This window comes from Culex pipiens, chromosome 3 (assembly GCF_016801865.2).
Source record: "Culex pipiens pallens isolate TS chromosome 3, TS_CPP_V2, whole genome shotgun sequence".
NCBI lineage: Eukaryota > Metazoa > Arthropoda > Insecta > Diptera > Culicidae > Culex > Culex pipiens.
The window spans coordinates 91,487,518-91,514,768 of NC_068939.1; the positions used below are offsets into that span (position 1 = coordinate 91,487,518).

Here is a 27,251-nt window from a genome sequence, read left to right on the forward strand (position 1 = left end):
ATCGTCTTGCAGGGGTACCAAGACCGCCCGACCTCCGTCCTCAAGGAGCACCTCTCGGGTGTCGGAATAACGCCGCGAGACATAAAAGTCCTCTCGCGGAAGACAACAGTCACAGGTACACACACACTGTACCTGTTGTACTTCGATCGCGGCACCGTCAAACTTCAAGACCTGCGGCGGACTAAGGCGTTGGACGGTTTTTGGGTAAACTGGCGGTTTTACTCAAAAAATCCGACGGACGCAGCGCAATGTCACCGATGCCAGAAATTCGGCCACGGCTCGCGGAACTGCAACCTCCGGCCCCGCTGCGTGAAGTGCGGTGAGTCACACCTCTCGGAGGTGTGCGCACTGCCACGAAAGGCGGACTTGGGGGAAAATGCAGAACAAACCAAGCCGCGCGTAAAGTGCGCGAACTGCGGCGGTAATCATACCGGTAATTACCGCGGATGCGTCGCGCGGAAGTCCTACCTCGAGGAGCAGGAAAAGAGGAAGAAGAAAGCAGCAGCGTCCCATCCTCCTCAGCGAAGTACGAGCGCAGCCGTTCCTGCAGCTGGCCAGCGTACGGTTCCAGCGGACAACCCAGCGTTCCCTCCTGGATGGGGGCGGTCGTTTGCGAGCGTGGTCGCTGCCGGTAGCGGCGATGCGACCCAGCAAGGAGTCACCGGGGAAGATCTCTTCACCCTGCCGGAGTTCTTTGCTCTCGCGGGGGATATGATGACGCGGTTTCGGACCTGCCGTAACAAGGCGGAGCAATTTCTGGCCCTCGGGGAGCTGATGATCAAGCACATCTATAAAGGATAAAAAATTGTGATCTAGTTTTAAGCTTTCTCTATTTCTATCCCCTTTCCCTTGCAATTTTAGTAAGTTTTTTTTCTAATCTTTTTCTTACTTTCGGTAACCCCTTAACTACAAGCAACAATTGTTCCAAAATGGATTATGATGTAACACACAGCTGAAAGGAACTCCAAAACTCTGTTATGTATTTCAAAAGAACTTATTGTATATTGATAATTCACCAATAAAACCGAATTGAATTGAATTGAAACATTTTTATATTATAAAATTTTAAGTGTTAATATAGGTATTCGGTGCCCTCTCCCCGTGCCATACCTTTACACTCAGGAGACCCGGGAGACGGAGTCTTGTCGCAAAAAGAACGATACACGCCTGTGGATCGTTGACGAAACCGCAAGAGGGCCACATTATAAGGTGTTACGTCGATTCTGTTTTTTTTTTTTCGTTTAAAATGTTAACATATAAACTCCCAAGCTCGAGAAAAAGGGGGAATTTCCATACAAATTCCCCCTTTTTCTCGAGCTTGGGTGTTTAGGTGTTAAACTGCCTTACCCAAAGCGTTCTCAGTCTCAGATGGTAGTCCCAGGTCCCAGATGTCACCTACAAGCTGCAGGTCGAGCGAGTTGATATCTGGATGGAACAGTTTTTTTTTTCGTTGAAATTTTTGTTTTCGTCAAATCTTACATTTTTGAAGACTAATGATTGCAAAACAACTGAACTAGTGTAAAATACATTTTAAAACACTTTTTTTGTTATTTAAATTTTTATATTTTTTTGCCCCTCCCTCGACCCCGGTCAGAGCCGAGGGACAAAAACTTTGAAAAATATTTGCATCGGCCTAATCGGCAATTAGCGCAAGTGTCAGTTCGGGAATATTGCTCATGCCAGTGCCCCTACTTCTGTCAGAGCCTAGAACAGCCAGTGATCACCTTATATAAAATCATTACTTGAAGTAACTTTTGCTCACTTGAAGTAGCTTTTACTTATTTTTGGTAGAAAAACAGCTTAATAGGTACCTTTAGAATATGCAATAATCCCAAGAATAATCCAGAAAGTGTCAAATGAACATGCCACCTTTGACCTATTGACTAAGAAACGTCAAAAAACAAAAGTCTGATGGGCCAGTGGATACTATTACTTACTTTTACTGCTCGGACAACCTCCGGGTCATCAGCTGTCTCAAGATGCTTTGCCATCTAACTCGTTTCTGGACTGCTTCTCTCCAATTCCGCTGCGGAACTCCCACACTTTCCAGATCTTCCTCCACTTGGTTCAACCACCTTGCACGTTGCGCCCCTCTCCGCCGCGTTCCAACCGGCTCCGAATTAAACACCAACTACACCGGATTGATTGTCTGGTTCGGTTGGCGCGCATCCAGCGCGTCCGGCAGTCTTGCGACGTATCCAGCCCACTGGATCCGGCCAGCCTTGGCGACCTTCCGAATACTTGGCTTGCCGCAGAGTTGCGCCAGCTCGTGGTTCATCCTTCTCCTCCATACATTGTTCGCACGCACGCCGCCAAAGATTGTCGGAAACTTCAAGCGCTTGCAGGTCCTTCTCGAGCATTATCCACGTTTTGTGCCCGTAGAGAACGACGGGTCTTTCGTACATGGTAAACTTTGTACGCCGGAAAAGGTGACCAGACCTTAGGGTCATGTGGAGTCAATAGTAGGCACGACTACCAGTGATGATGCGCTTCCGAATTTCCCTGCTGCAGTTGTTGTCCGACTTCACCAACGATCCGAGATACACAAACTCCTCCACGACCTCGAACTCGTCCCCTTCGATCGTCACGCTCGGTCCTATGTGAGCCCTAAGGGACTCGGATCCTCCGGCCAGCTGATACTTCGTCTTCGCAACATTCATTTTGCGGTTAGCCTATTTTTTTTTGTCCTCTCTTTTAACCTATACCCTAGCTGTCTCAATCGGCCTTGCCATCACGGAGCCGTGCGTCTATTTATAGATCCGGGATCTAATGTTCTTCGTCTTGACGGTAGATGATGATCTCCTGGGGGTCTTGTTGGAAGAGACTTTTTTCCTTCCTTCACGCGTTGTGGTATGGTTGGTTGGTCATCTTCCTGTCCATTCTCCACTCACCCACCGCTAGTTGTTGTAGTGGGGGTTCGCTTAACCATTGGGAAACAAGCTAAGAATATTTTATGATTAAGGGAATTTCTTTCGTCTAAATAATATATAAGCTAATTTTTTGCAAAACTAGACTTTATATCTATTCTTCTATAATGACAGTACTGACTGAATAATATATTTACTTTTTACACAGTTCTGTTGAGTTTCCACTCATTTCAACGGCTTATTGTTTTCATACAATTAAAACATAATACTACCGCGTGCAGGATGTTCTCCCCGAGTTTGCGATTTCAACAGCTCTTCCGATTTCATGTGGATCGAAGGGAAAACTCCTCAAGCAGCTTGCTTTACAATGAAACAAGACAATTCTTTAGATTGAAGCTTTGAGCAAACCTAAAACTCACTTTTTTTTCTTTCCTTCTCTCTCTTTCTCTCTTGGTGACGACACTTGTGCAGCTAAGTATTATATGACCAATTTCAAACTACGGTTCCACTATCTGCGTGCTCGCTTTAGGATTTCTTTGTTTATTCTCTCTTTTTTGTTAAATGCAATAAGTTACTCATCTCGTCTCTTTCTCTTTCTCAATTCGCTTCTCGGCGCTTGCTAATATCACCTGTTTGTTTTTCTAACCTGAATTCGGTTTCTCATTCAAAAGATTGCGAAATCTAACAAAAACAAATCCCTAAAAAACATACAAATAAAAAACAACACAACGAACGATTCGCACTCGAATAAGACAAAAAAAAAGTCAGTGGAGGCAGCTTGATTGTCGTCAATCTGCGTGTGTGTGTGTGTGTTTTCGAAGTTCGTTATCGGGAACGTGAGGGGGGAAGATTGAATTTTGATTATTTTTTTCGCAATAATTTAATAACGAACGCGCGCGCACTTTGGCCCAATCACAATCGATATCAATATGATATCAGCTTAATTGTACAGGCAGTCAGTTTGTGGAGGCAAAGACGAGGGCGGAATTTTTTGGGGGGTGGAAACTGTCCAACCGGGAAGGACAGCTCAAGTAATGCAACGCGCCCTCCGTCCCCGGCGATCCCCCGCTCAAATCGTTGTGTCTTTTGTTTCGCTTTTCCCCTGCCTCAGCCTCAGCTCAGCTGACTGGCGTTTGATCACAGGTTCGTACGTGGTTACACTCACTGCTGCTGCTGCTCGTACTGTTCTTGTTCTCTGAGATTTCAACAACAATCGACGAAACGACGACGATCTCGCAACGACAAATAAAAACTAAAAAACTTTCACTACTAACGGTTCGAAAGCGCTTCTTTGCCTGCTCGTGACGGGGGATGGGGAGGTTGGGACATTCTCTTCGTGCTCATCGAGCTCAGCTCGATTCTACGAGAGGTTCCTCTAGCTCTTTACTACTTGTGAGTGTGTGTGTTTGTCAACACTCGAGGGATTATTGGTCTCGCACAACAGTGTCCGATGATGGTTTCTTTTTTCCTTTACGATAATCTATGAAATATATTCCAAAATATTGTGTTTTTCTTCTCACCTAAACCGTTTAAAACTTGTTCTGATCGTGCCCCGCTGCTAGCACTAGCAGCGCGCTGCCCTACTGTTACAATTTAAAGCCCATTTTCATCCAGTGTTACCTATCTTTGCAAAGCGTCGCGTCGGCTGGCTTAAACTTACTTGAAAATCTGGTAGATGCGCCAGGCCACGTACGACCCGGCCAGCACCGTCACGATCCGGTGGCTGTACTTGGAGTACGTGTTGCTGCTGTACACTAACACGATCGGCGACGAGAAGTCGTTCACGTTCGGGACCTTCGACAGACTTTTGGGATTTTTCTCAACCTAGAAGAAAGTGGGTGATTTAGAATGTGTTCAAACGACGGCGCACACAGCTCAACTCACTTGATACTTAACGCAGGGGTCGCACGACCAGGATATTGTGTACAAACCGGTACAAAACAGGGACACTGCACAGAGGGGGGCACAAAACAGAAGCCGGTCGCGCCAGATCAGTCCTGGAAAAAAGGAAATAAAATAATAAATTTATTCCTTGCTGATTATCCTGGATCTTGGTTTAGTTTAATCTTACACTTTCTGTAAGTTTTTTAAAGCTATTTCACAGTTACAATTGCTCTCTTCTAATACAAAATGAGCAAAAAGAATTGCAAATGGAGACGCTCGTCTCGCCATTTTTAGAAAGAGAGCTGATTCATCGTAATTGTAAATCTTGCTTGTTCCCAACACCTGTTTCCCGGAGAAACATACACACACCATTTTCTAAAGCATTTCGAAATAATCATCTTCGGCCGTTCTCTGGTTTAAATAACATTTTCGCCTTTGACGGAACAATGTTGGTCGGAATCGTTTATCGTTTATCATATACTGGCAAACCGTATTACAATTCATAACTACATTTTGTATTTTCGGGTTTAACAGTCGCATATGACAATCCGAGTTTATTCATTCATAGCTGCGTAAGGGTTTCACCTTTCTAGATGACTGCTCCCGATAACATTCTAGTACTTTGCATACACTTGGATAACCAAAATTTCAAAAACACGGATTGTCCACTTACACGTATTCGATAGGTTCAGATCAGAGCAACAAAACGCCCCAGAATCATATCCCAATAAACCACGGTCTAAGTTGTATCTCGGTCTCGCGTTTTATCTCCTCAAAATCAAGTCCTTTTTTGATAGGGGAAATATGCCCATTTTAAGCCTAATAAGCGGTCGTGTTTGAATGATGCTGGATAATCTGGGTTGTTCCTTGTTTTTGCTATTCCTTTTACAAGCATTTTAAAAAAATATTTCAAAAATGCACTCTAATCAGTCGAGTGCATTGGGCCACGCCCATTTTTCTATTTTCAGCTTAGTTCTTTTTTTCTTCCAACGCTCTTTTGGGTCTGCTTAGTGCTGCCAATTTGATGAAATTTTAAGCGAACACTCACGAAAAGTAGCTATTATAGCGAAAGTTTCCTGGCAGCACTTGCTCACTCCAACAGGCGCTGCACCAGCATGTTGGTGGTGTTGGTGGCCACCCTTTGTTTTTTTATTTGCCTTCGCTCCTCGCTCGGTTTTCTTAAGCCTTCGATTGGAATGGGTATTCAAAATTCAAACGTCAGAAGACTTAGCGCGTTTGTTTTTTTGATGGGGCTTGCTAATTATTTACATTTTTCGGGATTATTTTTCAAGTGAGTGACAAACTAATGTGCAAAAGAACATGTTGCCGGTAGTTGGAAGCAATTTTATATCTTAAGCGCTTTGAAATCGTTGGCGCAAGTGAAAAGATATTGATGGCGACTTTCGTTAAGCAGTTAACCTCTCATCTTGCGTGTGAATGTGTGTGCCACCAAAATGATGAGAAATGGTCTCGCAAAATAGAAATTATGATCAAAAGTGCATTCAATTTGATCTTTTTGGCCAGTAAATGGCATACAATTGCGTGCTTACTCGAGGCGGTACTGTTGCTGGTAAGTTTATAGCCCAAATAGTATTTTTGAAGCTTTAATCGAGCATCAAACTCTCCATATGACGAAGATAGGTGTTTGATTAGAAAGGGTATATTTCCCCTAATTTCGTCAATTTTGAGTAAATGATTCAGTTTAATTCAAAATCATGTATGCTAACAGAAAAATATATTATTTATTTGATATTTGTCACTTTGACAGATGATTTACTGAAATTTCACTAAAATTGTTGTCAAAACAACTGAAATTTCAGCAAAAGAAACGTCAATTATTTTGTTGAAAATTCAGTAATTTTCTTGTGGCAGTTTGACAGATCATTTGCTGATTCAGCCATCATTGCTGATATTTCAGTTATCAAAATATGATTTTGCTTGTCATTAAAAATACTGTTATTAATTCATTTATTTCATCAATCGTCCAAACCTAAAAAAACAGGTAGTTAGCATCGAGGCATTTGCTATTAACATTTGTCTTACCTTTGTTTCTTAAGGGGTTACATACATGTAAATCTACAAAAATTTCAGGGGTTGGTAGGAGCACACATTTAAACTTTTTATAAATCTTTTTGCAGGGCATTAAAATACACATTTGGTTTAGAGGTGGGCAAAAAAAGAGCGAGCCGCTCAAAGAGCCGGCTCATTTAAAAGAGCGAACGAACCATGGCTCACAAAAAAAGAACCGCGGTTCTTTTTTAAACCCCGGTCTTTTGAAAGAACCGTTCCAAGATGGAATGATTTTTAAACTTGTTATAAATATAATTTATTGAATTTCCAGCAAATTGCAGTGTAGAATTTGATTTTGAGAATTGAAAATGCAATTTTAAAAATTTCAATGCTAATCAAACATTGATCCCAACACTGTCCCTTTGTGAACTTTTTCAAATACTTTAGGATAAAAAATGGCAGTTTAAAAGGGGCTATTTGCCAACATTTTCAGAGCTGAATCTTAATATTTCATTAGGGTGTCCATTAGGGTGTTTCATCCAAACAAAAAAGTTCTCAGAATCAGATAAACCGAGGTTCCCCTTGTAGAGGATACCCATAGGGACTCTCATGCCAAATATCAGCCCATTTGGTTGAGAATTGGCATGTCCCCAGCAGTTTAAAGTTTACATGTAAATTACTATGGGGTTTGTATGCTTTTCGTTCAATCGTTCCTACAGGTCTGGGGACAACATGCATTCACTCGGAATAAAGATAGGCGTGTAGGGGATGGTCCAATGAACACATTCCAGAAGGAATTAGGGTTGTCCATTCTATCCCCAAGGTGCGCATTGGATCGACGTCCGGTGTCTCCAGAATCAACGATTCACCCTTCAAATGTACGCATTGTCCTTAGTGTGCTATGACGGCTAGGTGAAAATTACGACGCCCCATGTCAGACGATGAACACGTGGAGAAGCATCGATTGCATTATTATTACAAAATCATCATGTAACGTTATTTAAAAAAGTTAAAATTGTTACAGGAACATCAATAATTTTAATTTTATTACTTTGAAGAATGTTTCTGAGCCAAAACTTGAGTGTATGCTCTGCCACGTGTTCACCGTCTGACATGGGGCGTCGTAATTTTCAACTAGCCGTCATAGCACACTAAGGACAATGCGTACATTTGAAGGGTGAATCGTAAATTCTGGAGACACCGGACGTCGATCCAATGCGCACCTTGGGGACAGAATGGACAACCCTAATTCCTTCTGGAATTTGTTCATTGGACCATCCTCTACACACCTGTCTTTATTCCGAGTGAATCCATGTTGTCCCCAGACCTGTAGCAACGATTGAACGAAAAGCATACAAACCCCATAGTAATTTACATGTAAACTTTAAACTGCTGGGGACATGCCAATTCTCAACCAAATGGGCTGATATTTGGCATGAGAGTCCCTATGGGTATCCTCGACAAGGGGAACCTCGGTTTATCTGATTCTGAGAACTTTTTTGTTTGGTTGAAACACCCTAGTGTCCATAGCAACTTTCTCATCAATATATATTAAAAGACTTTCAATAGCATTGATGCCAATATTTGAATACCACTTAATAGTTTTAAAATACATTTTTTCAGTTCTTATTTTATTTTCAAATTCAAAAAGTAAATGATTTTCTAAACAAAATGAAAAAACTTTTCACTGTACAACTGATCTTACATTAAAGTATTAGCCGAATACAATTTTAGCATTTCAAATTTCTTAACTTGCAAAATATTACTAAAAATCAACTTATTACTAAAATCAACTTTTTTTTTTGAAATAATGACATAGAGACCGCACAAGACCTATGGTTTTCAAGGGCATCTTCTTGTTTTTAGTTTGTTTTTTTTTTTCAAATAAATTATATAATTCCAATGTGAAAAAGCTTTAAAAATCACACCATTCTTAAAAATAACCTTTTCATCCATATTTTGAAAAAAGAGCGAAAGAGCCGTTCAAAAGAGCGGCTCTTTTTCATGAGCGAACGAAAATGAGCGGCTCCTGAAAAAGAGCGGTTTTGCCAACCTCTAATTTGGTTGTACCATTGCCGAGATAGAGTTCTTTTTAAGTTGGGGACCATCCATAAACCACGTGGACACTTTTTTGTGTCACTTTGTGAAGACTCGTTAAACCGGTCCTGTGTGCATGACAAAGGCCAAAAAAACATGATTTAAAAAAAAGATAGACATATTTTTATATTTTCCATATAAAAAATCGTCAGTTTTTAATTTTTGTATTTTTAAAAAAAGCAAAATTTTAAAATCGGACTTCGTCATGCACACGAAATATGTCTTGCAAGTCTTCATCTCAAATTTCAGCCAATTTGGTCCATCCAATCTCGATATATCTTGGCACCCGTAAATCAACTCGATGTTAAGAGAAAAATGTTCACAAAGTTTGACAGTTCACTTTGCGCATGGCAAAATTGTGAACTAAAATCGTTTTTACTCAGTTAAGTCACGAAATATCTTCATGAAACTTTCAGGAGTGATTGAAAATCATCTTTTTAGTGAATTTTGTAAATTTTCTGTAATATGAAATTTTGTGATTTTTACATGTATCTAACCCCTTAAGATCACAATACAAAATTTTAAAAACAACAAATTTGAAAAAGGATTTTCTCTCGGCCTCATCCAAACAATAAGTCTGAAATTACACTTCAGTTTGACAGATACGCAGTTACTGATTTTTAGAAAATGTTTTTGTTTATTACCGAATTTCAGCAAATGTGATGATTACTGAATCGCATTCAGTTATTTATTTTACTGAAATGGCAACCCAAAATTTGCTGTGTATTGAAGATCTGGCAAGCCTGTCTCAAGTTATGACCACTTATGTTATATTTAAGTAATTTTCATGAAGCCGGATCTCACTTACTTGTACATAAATTATGTCCGGATCAATCTTCCGACCCATTGTAGGTTAGGTAATCGAAAGACCTTTCCAACGAGTCCAAAACATTACATATCTGGCAACCCTGTCTCTAGTTATGAGCACTTAGCGATATGTGTGTACTTTTTTATTCCGGATCTAAAAAAATAGATAGAATTTGTGTCGTCCAAACCCATCATATCACCCATTGTTGGAAAAGAGTGAAGAAGGCACCTACCACATAAGTGGATTAAGCTAGTTTTTTTTAAAAAGAAACTCGCGCTAGTTCCGTACGCGTTTTGCCGCCAACTTGGAACTGAAACTCTAGAGCAGCACTCGATTTTTTTCAGTTTCATGCGAGTTCCACGCACACTCACAAATGCCGTCCGATTGAACCAAACTGGCACCGACGAGTGCGGCACTCAGGCACTTCAAACGAACGTACCATTGGTTGCGTCCTCGAGCCCAACTCGAGGCTCGAGTCACGGCCACGGCCCTTATTACCCATCGCGTGAGAGCACACTCACGGTTAGCTGACGATCGCAACTAGGTTAATTAGGTGAAAAAGTCGCTTATCACAAACGCTAGTTTGGATGCCAACAACCGGATCTCCAAAATTTTCAAATCAACCCTAAAATTGGAAAAGGCCCAAAACACATGTTTCGACCACATTGTGAAATTCTAATCAAATCTAGCCCAATCCTAGCGCATCCTTCTTTTCTAAACGGCCAGGCCAACTGTGTAAAGTTAACCGCAAAGATGATTCGTTGAAGTGAATTGCATGAGTTTTAGCATGAATGGGTCGATCTCTTTGCAAGCAGAAGGTCCGAACTTACCGGCCGCCACCGAGGCCACCCCGCTGACGAGGGCCGTTTTGTGCAGGCAGTTTCCGACGGCGATCCAGCGGCCCGTTTCCTCGCCCAGCCGCGTCGGCTCGATGATGATGTAGTCCGCCTTGGCGTACAGCGCCTTGTCCAGCTCCAGCTCGAACGTCTCGTGGGCATTCTCAGTCTCGTACACCTCCCGGATCACGTGCACCGTCGGAGATTTGAGCTCGCTGTGGAATTAAGAAACGATGGTCAGTGGGTGATGCAGAAGAGTTTCAAACTTTCTAAACGAGGTCAAATTTGGAACAAAAAAAAACAAAAAACGTCTCTAAAAACAAGCAAATTTGACAAAATTTTCCGCCAATCAACTCTCGCAAATCAGATCCACACTCGGTGAAGAAAAGGGCCAATCGGTGAACTACTCGAAATCATACAAAAAAGAACAACCACTACGCAACTCCAATTGGGTGAGGGAAAAGCTCCCCTTCCGCATCAGGCTCAAATCACAAAAAGTCACACTCACTCGATTGGGCTGAGGCGTTTCAGTTCTTCAAAAGTGGACATGGCCCTCGGGGCTCGAGCGTGTCTTTTGGGGGCCTTCTCGGGACCAGCTGATTTTATTTTTTCGTTTTTTTTTTTCGTATCTCACAATCACACGGCTGTTATCGCGATTTTGGTCTGCCTGAATGCCCGCGGAATAGTGTTGTGGTGTTGGTGGTGGTGGTGATGTGCTGCCAAACTACTTGCTGTGGGCATGTTTTGGCCATTGTTACAGGTTGAGTTGGTGGATATTGAACGCGCGCGCAGCCGAGCGTGGAGCGCGAGCGCCCCGGGGAAAGGGAGAAAATTGACCGTTAGTAAATATGTGGAATGGAATCAATTAGAACTAGCCGAAAACCAAAATAAAAAAAAACACCTTCAACGATGTTGTGCAGCTCGACAGTGGCTATGCAATTTCAAGAGTGTTTGTTGTATGAAGTTCATCAATTAGGTACCACGCAGATGAATCTAAATGGAATATTATATCAATTTAATCTTTAGGTGAAGCCAGCCATCTTTTCCATGTTGAATTAGTTGTATTCAACGAATAGGGATTAGGGTGCCCAGAATATGGAACTTTTTTTCAAAACCTCGCTCCACAAGCTGAATATTGTTCATTGACCTATTTTAGGACTCTGGGCCAAATATGAGCAAAATCGATCATCATTTACCCATTGATACTCGGAGGTGAAGTTTGTATGGAAAAAATCGAAAAAATGTATGGAAAACCCAAGTTTCTTACGGTTTGGTCGGCACGGTGCGCTACTTCTATCCAAATATTCCCAAAAGTGAGATTCTTATTGAAAATTCAGTGCTCTACAACTTTGTAGAATATACCACAGCTGTAAAACTCGATCCTGAAAAGTTATTAGCGATTTAAAACAGGGGTAATACTCTACCAACTCACACGAAATCGGGAAAAGTTGCCCCGACCCCTCTTCGATTCGCGTGAAACTTTGTCCTAAGGGGTAACTTTTGTCCCTGATCACGAATCCGAGGTCCGTTTTTTGATATCTCGTGACGGAGGGGCGGTACGACCCCTTCCATTTTTGAACATGCGAAAAAATAGGTGTTTTTCAATAATTTGCAGCCTGAAACGGTGATGAGATAGAAATTTGGTGTCAAAGGGACTTTTATGTAAAATTAGACGCCCGATTTGATGGCGTACTCAGAATTTCAAAAAAACGTATTTTTCATCGAAAAAAACACTAAAAAAGTTTTAAAAATTCTCCCATTTTCCGTTACTCGACTGTAAAAAAATTTGGAACATGTCATTTTATGGGAAATTTAATGTACTTTTCGAATCTACATTGACCCAGAAGGGTAATTTTTTCATTTAGAACAAAATTTTTCATTTTAAAATTTCGTGTTTTTTCTAACTTTGCAGGGTTATTTTTTAGAGTGTAACAATGTTCTACAAAGTTGTAGAGCAGACAATTACAAAAAAAATAATATAAAGACATAAGGAGCTTATAAACATCATCAACTATCGCGATTTTACGAAAAAAAAACGTTACTTAATCCACCCTTAGGTGGTTGGTGCCTTCCTCTCATTCAAAGGGTAATGCTATTCAAAATAGACACGCTCGTGGGAAGGTCTTTAAATTACCTATCCAAAGATAGGTCGCATGATATATTTGGAATACGTTTTCATCTAAATATCTGAGAACTAGCCTCCAAAAAGTGTATAAATAACTCTTAAGTGCTTATAACTTTTGATAGGGTTGTCAGATCTTCAATGTTTTGGACGCGTTGGAAAGGTCTTTTGATTACCTGTTCAACGACGGGTTGCATGATAGATCCGGACAACGTTTTCATCGTGATATCTGAGATCCGGCTTCCAAAAAGTGCATAAATAACACTTAATTGCTAATAACTGATTTGATAGGGTTGTCAGATCTTCAATGTATTGGTCGCGTTGGAAAGGTCTTTTAAATACCTTTCTAAAAATGTGTAACATGCTGGGGTTTCTTACAAAAACCACCCTTTTTACAATCTTCCGGACTTTAGTCAAAATCGTTTTTTTAGCATAACTTTTGAAGTACTTTACTAAACTTCATAATTTTCAATAGGGACTTATGGGACCCCAAGACGAATCGAATGAGAACAAAACGGTCCAAATCGGTTAAGCCAGTGCTGAGATAATCGAGTGCATATTTTTTGGTGCACAGACCCACATCCCTACACACACACACACACACACACACACACACACACACACACACACACACACACACACACACACACACACACACACACACACAGACATTTGCTCAGAATTCGATTCTGAGTCGATAGGTATACATGAAGGTGGGTCTAGGAGGTCTAATTGAGAAGTTCAGTTTTCGAGTGATTTTATAGCCTTTCCTCAGTAAGGTGAGGAAGGCAAAAAGTTTTGAAAAAGTTACTTTTTGCGTTTCTCTTTGTTTCGTCGTCCGTGTCTGTCGCGGGTGACCATGAACGGCCATGATCAACGACGACCAACATTTTCAAAACTTTTTTTTTCGTAAAATCGCAATAACTCGTGATGTTTATAAGCAAACCTCGTCTGTCCATATATTAAAATTTTTGTAATTGTCTGCTCTAAATGTTTGTAGAACATTGTTACTCTAAATGAAAAAAGTCGAGTCACGGAACATGGGAGAATTTTTAAAACTTTTTTAGTGTTTTTTTCGATGAAAAATACGTTTTTTCGGAATTCTGAGTACGCCATCAAATCGGGCGTCTAATTTTACATGAAAGTCCCTTTGACACCAAATTTCTATCTCATCACCGTTTCAGGCTGCAAATTATTGAAAAACACCTATTTTTTCACATGTTCAAAAATGGAAGGGGTCGTACCGCCCCTCCGTCACGAGATATCAAAATACGGACCTCGGATTCGTGATCAGGGACAAAAGTTACTGAAGAGGGGTCGGGGCAACTGCTGTGTGAGTTGGCGGAGAATTACCCAAACTCATTTTTGTATGAAAAACATTTTTTTCACCAACTTTAGGCTCGGGTATCAATGGTTTAACACTCAAACGCTCGGGTAGTAATTTGACCCCTATTTATTTATTTTTTCTTAAAAATCTCAAAACTTTTGGTAGAATTGACCAATGTGGATGCTTCCGGTTGCAAAAGGTCCAGATTTGTCTATTATTTTATGGGTTTTGATCAATATAACAAAAAGTTAAAGTAGTTATGTCACAGACATAACCGGAATGGCGTAGACTACGTAAAGTTTTGAGATGTGGACATTGAGTTTTCCATATCTTAATTTTGAAGAATTAGCTAGATACTTGAAATACATTAACGGAATAAGATCGTAAATGGGAGATGGACCCCCCGACTAAACAGAACTTAACACTCCAGTCAACTCAACTGTCATGTAACCATACTTTGAATGTGTTGGTAAATCTTTGACTAGAAAGCCTTATTTAAACAATGGAAACATTGAATGGAGGAGAGAAAAACGAAAAACGATTTTTTCGCGAACCGAATGAAAATTTGGTACCATAATGTGGGGGATAGAGGGGTTCAGAAAGCTGTGCAATCCGTCACCCCCGAAGACCAACACTAGTTCCTGAAAGGCATTTCACCGACTCATCACGGGTGGGACGAGAGACGGGGAGTTAGGCAAACAGTTTGGAATTGGACACGACGCAATTCTTTCAGAAGCGCTCGCCGCGAATGCGACGAGCTAGTTGTTGTTTCACAACCACGGCTTGACCCACGAGAGGCAACTGTTCGGCGAGAAGGCAGCTACGGGTGGGACGAGGGACGGGGAGTGAGGCAACTCTGAAGAGTTGGGAAATCCTCACCCCCTACCACGAAAGATCCAAACGGTCCGGCCATCGAGAGGCAACTGGCTGACGGTGACGACGAGAAGGCGATGCGCGCTTCTTTTCCAGTTCTGGTCCCTCTCTCCTGCTGCTGCTGCTCTGGGCTGAGCTTTCCTGCTGCTGCTGCTGCTGCTGCCGGTCCGACGTCTGAGACGTGAATGATAGAATGGGCTCTGGCGCGCGTTCTTATATAGCCTTTCGGCCCGCTACTTCCCCTCCTTTTTCGCGACCGACACTCGGTCGCGTTGCTCGGATGATTTTCCCCTCAAAATAGATACTTGACATTCCCGTCTGTGAGTGGGAAGCGCTCATTTTGCTTGCATTTGAAAACATTTTAAAAGATTCAATTGTTTCAATAGTTAAACTATTTTGCCAACAATGAAAGTTTTATAGCAAATTGCTGAATAATTTTCGAATCGAATGGAACATAAATCGTGTCGATTCGATTAGAGGGAAGGAAGATATAAGCGTTTGACGGATGACGCAGTAATCCAGGGCCTCCGGCCCGGGTTTTTTGGAATGACACCCCAGTACCTTCGACAAAGACGTAAGTCTACGTCAAAACTTTTCCACAGAACAATGCCGGAAATGATGCATATGTTTTTTCATAATTTGCAATATGGGTATCAAACGAAGCGACATTTTGTATGCTTTTTCACTTTATTAGAGGTTACCTTTAAATACTAAAATTTTCACATAATACAGTATTTCATCTAAAATATATCAAATATTCATAATATGCAATATTGGTATCAAACGAAGAGAAATTTGGTATGCATTTTCACTTTTCTAGATTATTTTTAATACTAAAATTTTCACAAAATATCGAAAATACTTAAATTTTCATAATTCGCAATATGGGTATCGAACGAAGCGAAATTTTTAATGCATTTTCACTTTATAATTTATCTTTTGTAAAACACTGAAATTTTCGCATTTTTTTTTTGAAATATTGTACTGGAACCATCCATAAACCACGTGAACACTTTAGGGGGGGGGGGGGGGGGGGTTTCAGCGATTGTCCGCGCTCCATACAAAAAATATTTCTTTTGTATGGAAATTGTCCACGATGGGGGGGGGGGGGGTTTGAGATTTCCAAAAAAGTGTCCACGTGGTTTATGGATGATCCCACTCAAATTTCCATTATTTGAAATATGGGTATCAAACGAACTAACTTGTTAAGCATACAAAATTTCGCTTCGTTTAATACCCATATTGCACATTTTGGAAATAGCTGCCTATCCTTTGTTCTGCTGTTTGTAAAGCTGTTTCCTAACAATTTTCCTTTGGAGCTGCGTACTGGCCATCAATGTTTAATTTTCCTTTTGTAGAAGAAAGGCATTGACTTGTGAACGTGTGATAACTGCTGACAAAAGTTAAATTTTCTCCCCTTCTTTTTCGTTTTCGTTTTCGTTTTCGTTTTACGGAGCAAGGTGGGGGACGCGGCCTCAAGTCAGTCCAAGTCCGGTTTCTTGTGGAAAAAAGGGTAGTGGCCGAACTAGTATTGCATACAAAATGAACACCACCGGAAGATATAGGGGATCGGGAGGGGGAAGGTGAAAGAAAATTAGTGTAGGTGTGAGTTGTAAGAACTTGGATGACTTGAGCAGTTACGTTAATCTAACTTTAAAACTGAATAAAGGAAATATGAAATTATGATTCAAAGTAGAAAGGCCCGAAAGAAATAAAATTATGAGTTAATTAAATAAGAAAATGTAACTAATTGGTATTTAAATTTAAAGGAAATTTAAAAAAAATACTGGAAAACAAAAGATGAAAACTAACTTGTCTAGGGAATATCAATCTTGAGGCCTTTTTACTGGGCCCGTCTTGTCACGTCCGTCAGTAGTCTTGTCGTACATAACAATTATAAGCAGATCTGCCAATAAAATAGTACACTTTGACCAATTTAACTAATAATTTATGCCCAATTATTCATTTCAGGAAAACTAACTAACTTGAATCAACAACCTAAACTAAACTGTCTGAAAGTAACTTGAATCTCAAATCCCCAAAATTTTAAATACAAAGGCAAACATTCCTGTACCTAGTTTTTAAACAAGACTTGCCGCTTCCAAAACCAATAAACATAAATGAACAGTTCATAATTTACAAGGTGAATACTCTTCGTTAAGAAGAATATTTCGTGCCTTCCATTTCATTAGGGCACAGAAGCTCTGCAAACAAGAGTGTATCCCTATCATACCTAATATAAACTGTCATTTGAGTGAAAGAGATGAACTCCTATTCACAAAACAAATGTGTCCCTTTCAAATGTTAGGCTCCATTCGATCGTCAAAACTCCAGTAAATCCTCGATTCGCAACAATGGTCGATACAACCATAATCCGAGAACCGTTAGTTCAACAGATTAACGAATTTTGTCCGATATCATTTCATTATTGATTGATCGAGACTCTATGGATGTTTTGACAATTCCGAATGGTTAGTATACCACTTAAATTGAAATCAGAGATTCTGATAGCATCACATAACTCGCCTAGAACTGTCGGCCTGGAATTATTAAACAATCTAAAGTTTTTTTTTTTTTTTTTTTTGCGGAGCGAGGTGGGACAGCTAGGATCAAGTCAGTCCAAGTCCGGTTGTGTCAAGGAAAGGTAATGAATGTGTTAGCCTGTGAAGTGCCACTTACACCCCATGGGGAGCGGGGAAAGAGGACATGATTGGGTAGGTTATAATGAGATTGTGTATGTGAGAGTGTGTATTGTTGTAAATATTCTAATTTGATATTTCGTTCTCTATCGCCGCTCCCCACAGTGTCATAAAAACACCGTCTGCAAGAGCCCCCCAAAACTAGTTTTGAAGGTTCTAACTGTTAAAAGTAAAACTGTTAAAACTCACAAAACCAGGATCAAGTAGCACGTGCAAACGGAGTACATTTTCCATACGCTAACGGACTTTTACTGATTGACGACTTGACTGTTCCAACAAAGCAATAAACGCAAAATTAATTTTAAGGGAAAATTTTATGGAAATTACTGTATATATTACCTGTAAATAATAATTATAGTTAAGAAAAATATAAAGAGTCGACTCTCTGGTTGTCAATAACTAAGGGACCATCGAGACAGATAAAATAAGAATCCAGAAGCCAATTCGATTAGAATATCTAAGCAAAACATGATCGTCATTTTGAGATCATATTAACAAAAAGAAAGTTGAAATAAAATCAGATAGACCGTCAAATAGAGAAAAGTTGGGATAAAGAGAAATGGAAAAAAGAAAGCATCGAAATATGAAAATTTAAGAACTAAATAAATCTTCTACAGAAGGAGGAAAACATAGAGAGATTGACAACCAGTGAGCCGACTATAAATAATAAAGACAACTAAAGTCACATACCTGATGATGGGTAATACCTTGGGTAATACCCATCTTACCGTTCGCTGGAAAAGGCACTTTTTGCTGGAGCTGCAATTGCTAGATGGCCTACATGCCTTGGCGATCCCCAGGTTGAAGTTTCAATCGCTTACAGCCGCATCCGGAGCATCACGCAAACGCCGTAGTTTCTCATCGTCCTTTTAGTGTTCGTCTTCCTTCCTTCTGGTGTATGCTGCTTTCTTTGGTTGTTCTTGTTCTCCTTTCTGGTATGATCTGGAACTGGTTCGAAAAGAACAGAACAAAAAGGACAGCAGTATCTTCCGAAAAAAAACTAACATAAATATGACAACAATAACATTTCGTCGCGCATCGTAGCTTATCGTGTGAGTACTCGCGCTAGTACTACAGAGTAAAAGCACTTTCCATCATGTGGTGATCTGGTCCGCGTGAGCGCTTTTCTTCAAAGAGGTCGTTTTGTTCTTAAGAGAACATCTTTGTAAGCGTTGCCCATAGGATAGCTTACCGTTTTGAAGACTGCTGAGGATCCGGATCCCTTGCAGCCTGTCACTACAGTTAACTCATCCCTTTATCCTCCATCCGCCACCCGGAGGCACGCGCCGTAGGGCTGCCAAAGTCCTGACGACCCACAGGACCTGGGAAAACCAATCTTATCGTCCCTAAGCGTAAAGACTTTAGGACTAGCTTTCATCACCAAAGCCCACGGAAATTTTCTCCCCTTCTTTTTTGAAGGAAAAACTCTCTTGAGTTATTAATAATTGCTGACAGAAGTTCAAACTCTCTTTAAAGCAGGCAAAGCTCTCTTGACTGATGTTATAAGTAGAATTTTCTCTTCATAAAAAAAGGAAAACTCCCTTAAGTTGTGATTACTGCTGACTTGGGTTGAATTTTTCCCTTCTTTAACCTTTTGGCCCTTAAAGGAAAAATACACCTTGTGTCAACAATAGGGTACCTAGAAAAATGAACCTCTGCTTCACAGGTAGGATTTTTTTTTGGTTATGTTAAACATTGTCACAACTTTGAGCAAATTTAAAATCGATTAAACCGTTTATACCCAATGCTAAACTGCCGTTCTACGCATAATTTCCCATGTCATTTTTGGACGATTCTGACTTTTTATCATTTTTAAGCTTAGTTTTACGTATACTATCAGAAAAATACATAAAATCTAGTACTTTGTTCAGAAAATCATTGAAAACAACACCAAGGCTATTTGTCCCATCGTTGAATTTCTACGCATAATTGTCCCACCAACGAAATCACGAAGCATTTCATCTTGTTTACCTGTTTACCTGCAAGAGGATTACAAATAAGGGTGATAAAATGTTAACCGGGGTGATTAGGGACACATAGGGCGGATAGGGACCCACGGGACAAAAAATCGATCGAAAAATTTCAATCGCGCTTTTCTCAGTTGCCCTTTTTTGATCATGGGACAATTATGCGTAGAACGGCACTAAAGACAGTGCAAAAAATGATTTCGCTTATAAGTTATAACTTGTCTGGATCGAGTGTTACAGCATTTGCATCTGGACATAAAATTTCCTATGAGAATCCCACTTTTGAAAAAGAAAAAAAAAATGAAAACTTCATATCATTATGCGACCATTATGGAAAACGTCCATTATGCCAAATGGATATGGATACACCCGTTCAGCACCAGAATTCCCAAAAACAATAAATACATTTGAAAGAACAGTTTTCGAAATAGATTTATAAATAGTTTTAAAAAAACATGTTATTTAGAATAATGAAAACTGATATTTTGAAATCCCAGATCAAATGTGTAAAGTTTATAATTTGAAATATCGGAATTCTAACATTTGCATAAGCATTTCCATAAACTACGCATTCGCGCTCCCCTCGGTTTGCGAGTTACTGATACCAAAAGAGATTGAAAGTTCAAGGTTAAGGTAGACTGCACACTGGAACAATCGACTCTTCTCGTCGTCGTCGTTCGTTCCGATTATTTCTCTTCTCTTCTGTTTGCTTTTCCAACATCATGTTGGAATGTTACTTTCGCAGGTAATTGATCCCCTTTTTCTCCTTCTCTCGATAAATTGGTGAGTCTGATTCATTTAATATCATTCCTTTGGAAGCATTTCAAATCGCACTGGCCAGACCACTTTGTTGGGTTCCTTCCCCTTCCCTGCCGGGAGATTTCCGAGCATCATCTTTTTTTTCGGACGAGATTACACAATTTCATGTGTTTTTCTCTGTTTTTCTTTCCCGTCCCACGCTCTCACAGAGCGCCATCCTGCCGATCCTTCCCGCCACCGCAGCTCCCTCTGTTCCGCCAAGACCCCGTCCCGCATTTCCCAAAAAAAAACTGATTATGTAAAAAGGTCGAAAATGTTCTCGAGTGCTCCTCGCCGCTGCCGAGTTCGGAACAACTTTTGGCGACTTTACCTTTGTTCCCGTTCGGTGGCTTCATCGGACATTTTAGCTGGCTGGCGGACTGGCTCCGGGGCTGGGCCTCGAAAAACTTAAAAACTTGTTTTCTGTTTGTTCTTCCTCGTACGCGGAACCACTCGCGGATTTTTGCCTTTCCTTCCCGATGGCCACTGCACGAACGAACGAACTGCGAAACGGCTGGCTGAAGGCGAGCAACACAAAAAAGAAGCACGATTTTGACAGCGCGAACTGTCAAGCGACGGGTCATCAATGACAGTGGAAGCGCGCGAGGTAGACCGGTTGGTGAGAACGGGTTCAATAAAAACACAATTTGTTATTTTTACCGATGTTGCACCCAGTCACGAAATCTTGAGTTTTTTTTGATTAGGTCCTATAAACATATGAAAGACAATAGTTTATCGGTCCTTTTCAAAAAAAACTCTGGAAATATTCTAGCAGAGCTGGTTCTGTCAGAATCCTGCTAGAACGGTAGAACGGTAGAATATCCAGCTCTGTAAGAACTCTGCCAGAATCCTGCTAGAACGTCGTGACTGGGCAATTTAAAGCTAAAAATCAATTTTAGAATTTTAGACTTTTATAATTTTAGAATTTTAGAATTTTAGAATTTTAGAATTTTAGAGTTTTAGAATTTTAGAATTAGATATGAAGAGGACCTGTTTGTATGAAGGGGATGGTAGACTTTAGAAGTTGGGTTAAATGATTCTTATGTCTGTTTCCAGATTTCTGGACATTATTATGTTTGGGACTGGTCACCTTGAGACGAACCTGCTGTTTCGATGAATTTGCTGAGGAATCCTAGAAATCTCCAACCAGGCCTACACACCAATTTCTGATGTTCGTTTTCAGTAAATAAGTTTACTGAAAATTTTCAGTAATCCTATTTTTACTGAAATTCAGCATTCGTCTTTTGGAATTACTGAAAATCAGTAAACCGTATCTAATTTACTGAAAATCAGTAACATTGCTGCCTGTCTATTTATGTTTCTGACATTTGCTCTGCCAGTCTATTTGGTCGCCATTTTATTTTGTTCTCGAAGCAGTTGGAAGTCGAGTTTTTATCCGCGTCCGAACAAATTTGGTTTCAATTTTCGCTGCGGTCGGAAGTGGATTCCTGTTGTTTTTTATTTGTGTTTGGCAATTTGAATTGTCGTGGCGTGCGTGCGTGTGCTGTCTGAAGCCTGTGAGGACAAGTTCTGCTGGAAGCCGGCGTGTTAAAGCGGGTTCGCGCGAATAATCGGAACAGAAAATCTCGCTCGAACGCTCGGACGCGACGCTGTCCGACGTGGCCTGTTCGAAGAAAGTTTGCTGGAAGCCGTCATTGGGCGGAAGGAAGTGCAGCAGTGTTTGCGTGGTGGGGTCGTGGAAAGCCGGTCGGAGCAGAAAATTTCGTGTTTGCACGATCGTGCCGTGCGTGTGCTGCCCGTAGTTTGAACGAGGCATTTTTGCCGGAAGCCGGCGTTCAACGGTAGCGGATTCGCGCGAATAATCGTTGTGGTTCGGCCAACAGGCCGGAACAGAAAATCTCGCTCGGTGTTTGCGTGGTGCAGGAAGGAAGTGGTCGGGGTCGTGGAAAGCCGGTCGGAGCAGAAAATTTAGTGTGTTGCACGATTGTGCCGTGCGTGAGTGCGTGTGCTGCCCGTAGTTTGAACGCAGCAGTTTTGCCGGAAGCCGGCGTTGAACGGTAGCGGAACGAGGCATTTTTGCCGGAAGCCGGCGTTCAACGGTAGCGGATTCGCGCGAATAATCGTTGTGGTTCGGCCAACAGGCCGGAACAGAAAATCTCGCTCGGACGCTCGGACGCGACGCTGTCCGACGTGGCTCGTTCGGAGAAAGTTTGCTGGAAGCCGGCATTGGGCGGAAGGAAGTGCAGCAGTGTTTGCGTGGTGGGGTCGTGGAAAGCCGGTCGGAGCAGAAAATTTCGTGTTTGCACGATCGTGCCGCGCGTGTGCTGCCCGTAGTTTGAACGAGGCATTTTTGCCGGAAGCCGGCGTTCAACGGTAGCGGATTCGCGCGAATAATCGTTGTGGTTCGGCCAACAGGCCGGAACAGAAAATCTCGCTCGGTGTTTGCGTGGTGCAGGAAGGAAGTGGTCGGGGTCGTGGAAAGCCGGTCGGAGCAGAAAATTTCGTGTGTTGCACGATTGTGCCGTGCGTGAGTGCGTGTGCTGCCCGTAGTCTGAACGCAGCAGTCTTGCCGGAAAATCTCGCTCGGTGTGCTGTCCGACGTGGCCTGTTCGGAGAAGATTTGAGGAAGACCTTGCCGGAAGCCCAGGAGTGATCGCGTGGTCGTGGTTCGGCCAAGAAGTCGGTGCCGGTGATTGAAACCCGTACGCTGTGCCGTGGAATCGACGCTCGTGGGCCAAGTTTTTCGATCCAGGTAAAAAAACTAAATTCAGAGAGATGGAGCCTGAGCTCGTTCAGATTGTCCAAAGCATCCGGACGGAAGTGAAGTTGCAAGAAATCTTTGGTAAGTAGTAGTCTATGTTGTTCAATTTTACTTGTATTTTTGCAGATATTTAGAGAAATGGATACGTTAAAGTGTTGTTTGTGTGGCCAAATGATTGAAGGACACGCTGAAGGTCTTGTCCGCCACCTCAGAACCCATTTCGATAAAAATGAATTCGTTCGGGAATTAACGGTTTTTGCGTGTCCAGTGAGAGGTTGCAAAACTCAGTATCAGCGATTGTCCGCATTAAAGCAACACATTATTACAAAACACCCTTTGAATCAAGTAACCTCTGAACATCAACAAAGAAATGATGAATCATATGAAACCAACACTCAGCCGGAAGAGGAACATATTTCGCTCGATGATGAACATTTTGATAAAGAGCCAGGCGAGCCAAGCTTACTCGAAGATTTGATAAAATTTGCAAGTTTTTCGATGTGTAAATTGAAATCCGATTTGTCATTTACTGACGTGAAAATTAAACGAGTGATTGGTGTTTGCGAGTCTCTAGTTGATCAGATCAACAGTTACGTTGCTGAAAATATACAGCGGTTTATTGGTGATATGGACATTGTTGTCGACGCAGAAATGATTTTAAAGTTACAAAAAGCGGTAACGGTTCCTAAACTTTTTGAACAAATTTCAACTACTCGGCGACAAAAAAATTTTTTGGAAAAACAAATTGGTAATATTCCCAATCCTGTACCAATAATGTTGCGCGAAAGACGGGAAATTCGCGTTGTAAAAGGACAACGAACTGTCAAGAAGGTGAGATTAAGGGTTTTTAGAACTTTTTGAATATCTTTTTACCTGAAAAAATATAAAAGCAATTATCCAATTGAGCAATTCTCCACGAAATCGGCCGATTTCGACCATTTATACTTTTTATATTTTTTTATTTAGCTCAAACTTTGTGGGGGCCTTCCCTATGACCAAAGAAGCTATTTTGTGTAACTTTTTTTGTCACAAAAACTTAATTTCAATACAATATTATTAAAAAAATTGAATCAAGACAAACATTTTAAAGGGCATTATCTTGAATGTTTGGCCCTTTTGCAATGTTAGTGTTAACTGAATTTTTTTTGAAAATATTTGTTTCGAAAAGATCGAAAATTTTTACGAATATTTCATGTTTTAAGATTGAAAATCGGTCCATTAGTTGCTGAGATATCGACATTAGAAAATGGTGGGTTTTTTGGGTAAGACTTAGAAAACTTTAATTTTTCTTTTTCTTTAAACCGCTGTATTTCAGCAACCCGAGGTCCAATCTTCAATGTCACTTAGACAATTTTATAGAAAATTTTCTGAACTTTTCAAAAAAAATATTTTCAGAAAAGGTCACTCATAAATTCTATTTTTAAAAATCGAAAAACAGCAAATATTTCGCTGAAATCAAATTTCCGATAGCTATATCTTGAAAACGGAGCCCTTCATCAACCAAATTCAATCTTGCATTAAAAAATTAGGTTACAATTTGTTTTTGTATGAAATTGTGAAAACAGGTTAATTAAAAAAATGTTTTTCCGTGTACCTATTTTTTCTTAATAGTCCTCAACAATACCTACATCTTTGGTCAAAGTCGACGGACATAAACTTCTAAAAATATTTGTAACGGCCTATCTCAATTTTCCAAACTTTAGCTTAATTGGAAAAATAAATCCAATTTAAATATAAAATAAATAAAATGTTTTCAACAGGCCAGCCAACTTCGATTTATGGAACCATGCGAAGGTTCGGTGAATATCATCAAACAAGGGTGGATAAAGACCATCACTATTCGTAACAGTATCAGACAAATGGACGACCCGGAAGCAAAAATCTCCGAGATGTTTAAAAGGTTCCCCATCCTCGGAGCTTTCGATGGTAACCTGGTAAGCCCAATCATCATCATTATGAATACATTTTATATTATTATTGTTATACCGTTTCCAGATAAATTTGGACTTCAATCACCTGTTCCCTGGATCAGCTGATGCCGCCAACCGTTGGAATGACATCCAGCACAAAATACTCCAATGCTTTAAACACCACGCCTCGATTGAGAACGGTAAAAAAATAGAAGAATATTAAACAAACATTTCGCAAATTCTCAATATATATTTCAGAATTCATTCGAGCAGTTGTGTTCGTAAAAGAGAACAACCCAACACGTGGTGTGAAGCGAACTCACGACGGATCTAAAGAAATTAGAACGACTCTGGACCGCATTGTCGAGTGGATCAGCGTAAGAAAATAAAATAGTTGATTTCTCACAAACTCAAAACAAAAATCTTTACAGCCCGAGGACAACGTTGACGACTACGCAAACAAGGTCAAATCATCAAAGCAAATTTTCCTGCTGGTGAAAGCCTCGCCGTACAAGAATGGCGAGTCTTACGTTGTTGTAGGAAAGCGATGCTTCTATGTCGGATCCGAAATTGAGGCCGCGTTTTTCACGTTTTTGAAAGTATTCAAATTCCTGAATGTTCCGGTGGAACCTTCCTTGAAGAACTTCTTTGCTCTGTTTGATGGAGCAATTTTCCAAACCGGTGCATTGACTACTACCGGAACGACGTTCATGGTTAAGCTTGGATAGTGACCTTCACACTAATATGCATTGATTTATTTATAATCTACATTACTCTCTTCATTATATATTAATTACTCACTTATTTACTTAAGTTAATACTCACTTACTTTTATGTTAATATTTACTTATGTTTATAACACCACCGATTGAATCAAAATGTGATGACCAATAAAAACAAATGAAACTGAATTATATTAAGCTTTAATTCATCTCGAAATTAGTTAGACAATCACATCTTTACCTTATGTTTTAAAACCTGTTACAAAACTGGTACTCGGCTTTTTACTGTAGTCCAACCAAAGGAAATATGCTTGTTCTAATCACGTCAAATGGGGTGAATCAGGACTGCAGTCTGAATAGGGTCAGCCGTATTTAGATCTAAATTGCCTTGTATTTTTTTTTTCAGAAATAATCCCGTAATTTGCCATTTTCCGGGTTTCACCGGAGTACCGGAAACCGGTCCCAAAGTGGCCAGATCAGTCCAAAAGTGGTTTTGGGGATCATGGATGAGCTTGATTTTGCGAATTATGAATTTTGAGATCTAAATTGCCTTGTATTTTTTTTTTCAGAAATAATCCCGTAATTTGCCATTTTCCGTGTTTCACCGGAGTACCGGGAACCGGTCCCAAAGTGGCCAGATCAGTCCAAAAGTGGTTTTGGGGATCATGGATGAGCTTAATTTGCGAATGATGAACTTTGACATCCATATTGCCTTGTAATTTTTTTTCAAGAAATAATCCCGTAATTTGCCATTTTCCGGGTTTCACCGGAGTACCGGAAACCGGTCCCAAAGTGGCCAGATCAGTCCAAAAGTGGTTTTGGGGATCATGGATGAGCTTGATTTTGCGAATGATGAACTTTGACATCCATATTTCCATGATAGAAATAGTTCTATTTCTGACCATCCCTTGGCCGGTTCCCCCGGGGTAGGGAAACTTCCCGTTCAATCCGGAAAATCCCCGGTGGTTCAAAAACCACGGTCAGCACTGTCTGCGGGTAGAACAAAGAACTTTTTTTCCCAAGATTTCTGTAACAAAATTATGCGGGACCCAAAAATGGCCATTTTTGACCCTCGATGACCCAGAGACCCACCGTAATATCTCCGGCCATTCCGGTCATTTTCGGAAAAAGGACATTCTAACGAGTTCAACTAATAAAGAAGTATGCCAATTGGTTGAGTTTTCGCTGAGCTATGGCCATTTTAGTGATTCCAATTTCACCCAGGCCTATACGGATTAACTGAAGACACAGTTCAGTTTGACAGTTAAGAATTACTGAAAATTCAGTATTGTTTGACAATTCGTGCTTACTGAAAATTCAGTTCACTTTGACAGCTTATCAATTACTGAAAATTCAGTTTTATTTGACAAGTCTTTATTTACTGAAATTTCAGTTCAGTTTGACAGATCTTCGATTGCTGAAAATTCAGCTTTTCTTACGTCATTTTGACATTTTCAAACTTACTGAAAATCCAGTAACCATCTGTCATCCTGACTGGTTTCAGGAAACTGAAGTTTCAGTAATTTACTATTTACTGAAAAACTTGCTGAAGATTCAGTAGTGCAGATTTCAGTAAATTTTTACTGAAATTCAGTGAAAGAAAGTTGCT

At 40.5% G+C, this 27,251-nt stretch overlaps 2 protein-coding genes across 3 annotated transcripts; one reads left to right on the forward strand and one right to left on the reverse strand.

The window, feature by feature from the left end:
* Positions 1 to 3,303: 3,303 nt before the first annotated feature.
* Positions 3,304 to 20,822, reverse strand: LOC120427783 (transmembrane protein 11 homolog, mitochondrial). 2 transcript variants are annotated; one of them, XM_039592704.2, is made up of 5 exons: positions 20,620 to 20,822; positions 11,011 to 11,233; positions 10,497 to 10,717; positions 4,752 to 4,864; positions 3,304 to 4,691 (listed from the first exon to the last, which is right to left on the reverse strand). In XM_039592704.2, the coding sequence occupies exons 2-5, from the start codon at positions 11,049 to 11,051 to the stop codon at positions 4,524 to 4,526; spliced, it is 543 nt and encodes a 180-aa protein (XP_039448638.1). In that variant the 5' UTR covers positions 11,052 to 11,233; positions 20,620 to 20,822; the 3' UTR covers positions 3,304 to 4,523. The 2 variants fall into 2 exon arrangements, with proteins under 2 accessions (XP_039448638.1, XP_039448639.1); XM_039592705.2 differs by lacking the exon at positions 11,011 to 11,233 and having other exon boundaries at positions 20,620 to 20,818.
* A 3,824-nt stretch (positions 20,823 to 24,646) lies between these two features.
* Positions 24,647 to 27,250, forward strand: LOC120427786 (uncharacterized). Its single transcript, XM_039592707.2, has 4 exons — positions 24,647 to 24,944; positions 25,006 to 25,120; positions 25,179 to 25,297; positions 25,352 to 27,250. Exons 1-4 carry the CDS (start codon positions 24,789 to 24,791, stop codon positions 25,646 to 25,648), a joined length of 687 nt encoding a protein of 228 aa, XP_039448641.1. The 5' UTR covers positions 24,647 to 24,788; the 3' UTR covers positions 25,649 to 27,250.
* The last annotated feature ends 1 nt before the right edge of the window (position 27,251 follows it).

What these genes read in the sequence shown, in the direction of transcription:
- LOC120427786 (XM_039592707.2), top strand. Translation starts at nt 24,789, where the DNA reads ATGGAACCATGCGAAGGTTCGGTGAATATCATCAAACAAGGGTGGATA. An exon ending in GAGCTTTCGATGGTAACCTG is followed by an intron (nt 24,945 to 25,005) that starts GTAAGCCCAATC and finishes TACCGTTTCCAG; the next exon opens with ATAAATTTGGACTTCAATCA. An exon ending in CCACGCCTCGATTGAGAACG is followed by an intron (nt 25,121 to 25,178) that starts GTAAAAAAATAG and finishes TATATATTTCAG; the next exon opens with AATTCATTCGAGCAGTTGTG.
- LOC120427783 (XM_039592704.2), bottom strand. Translation starts at nt 11,051, where the DNA reads ATGTCCACTTTTGAAGAACTGAAACGCCTCAGCCCAATCGA. An exon ending in GGTGGCCTCGGTGGCGGCCG is followed by an intron (nt 4,865 to 10,496) that starts GTAAGTTCGGAC and finishes CCTTTTTTCCAG; the next exon opens with GACTGATCTGGCGCGACCGG. An exon ending in ACCCCTGCGTTAAGTATCAA is followed by an intron (nt 4,692 to 4,751) that starts GTGAGTTGAGCT and finishes ACTTTCTTCTAG; the next exon opens with GTTGAGAAAAATCCCAAAAG.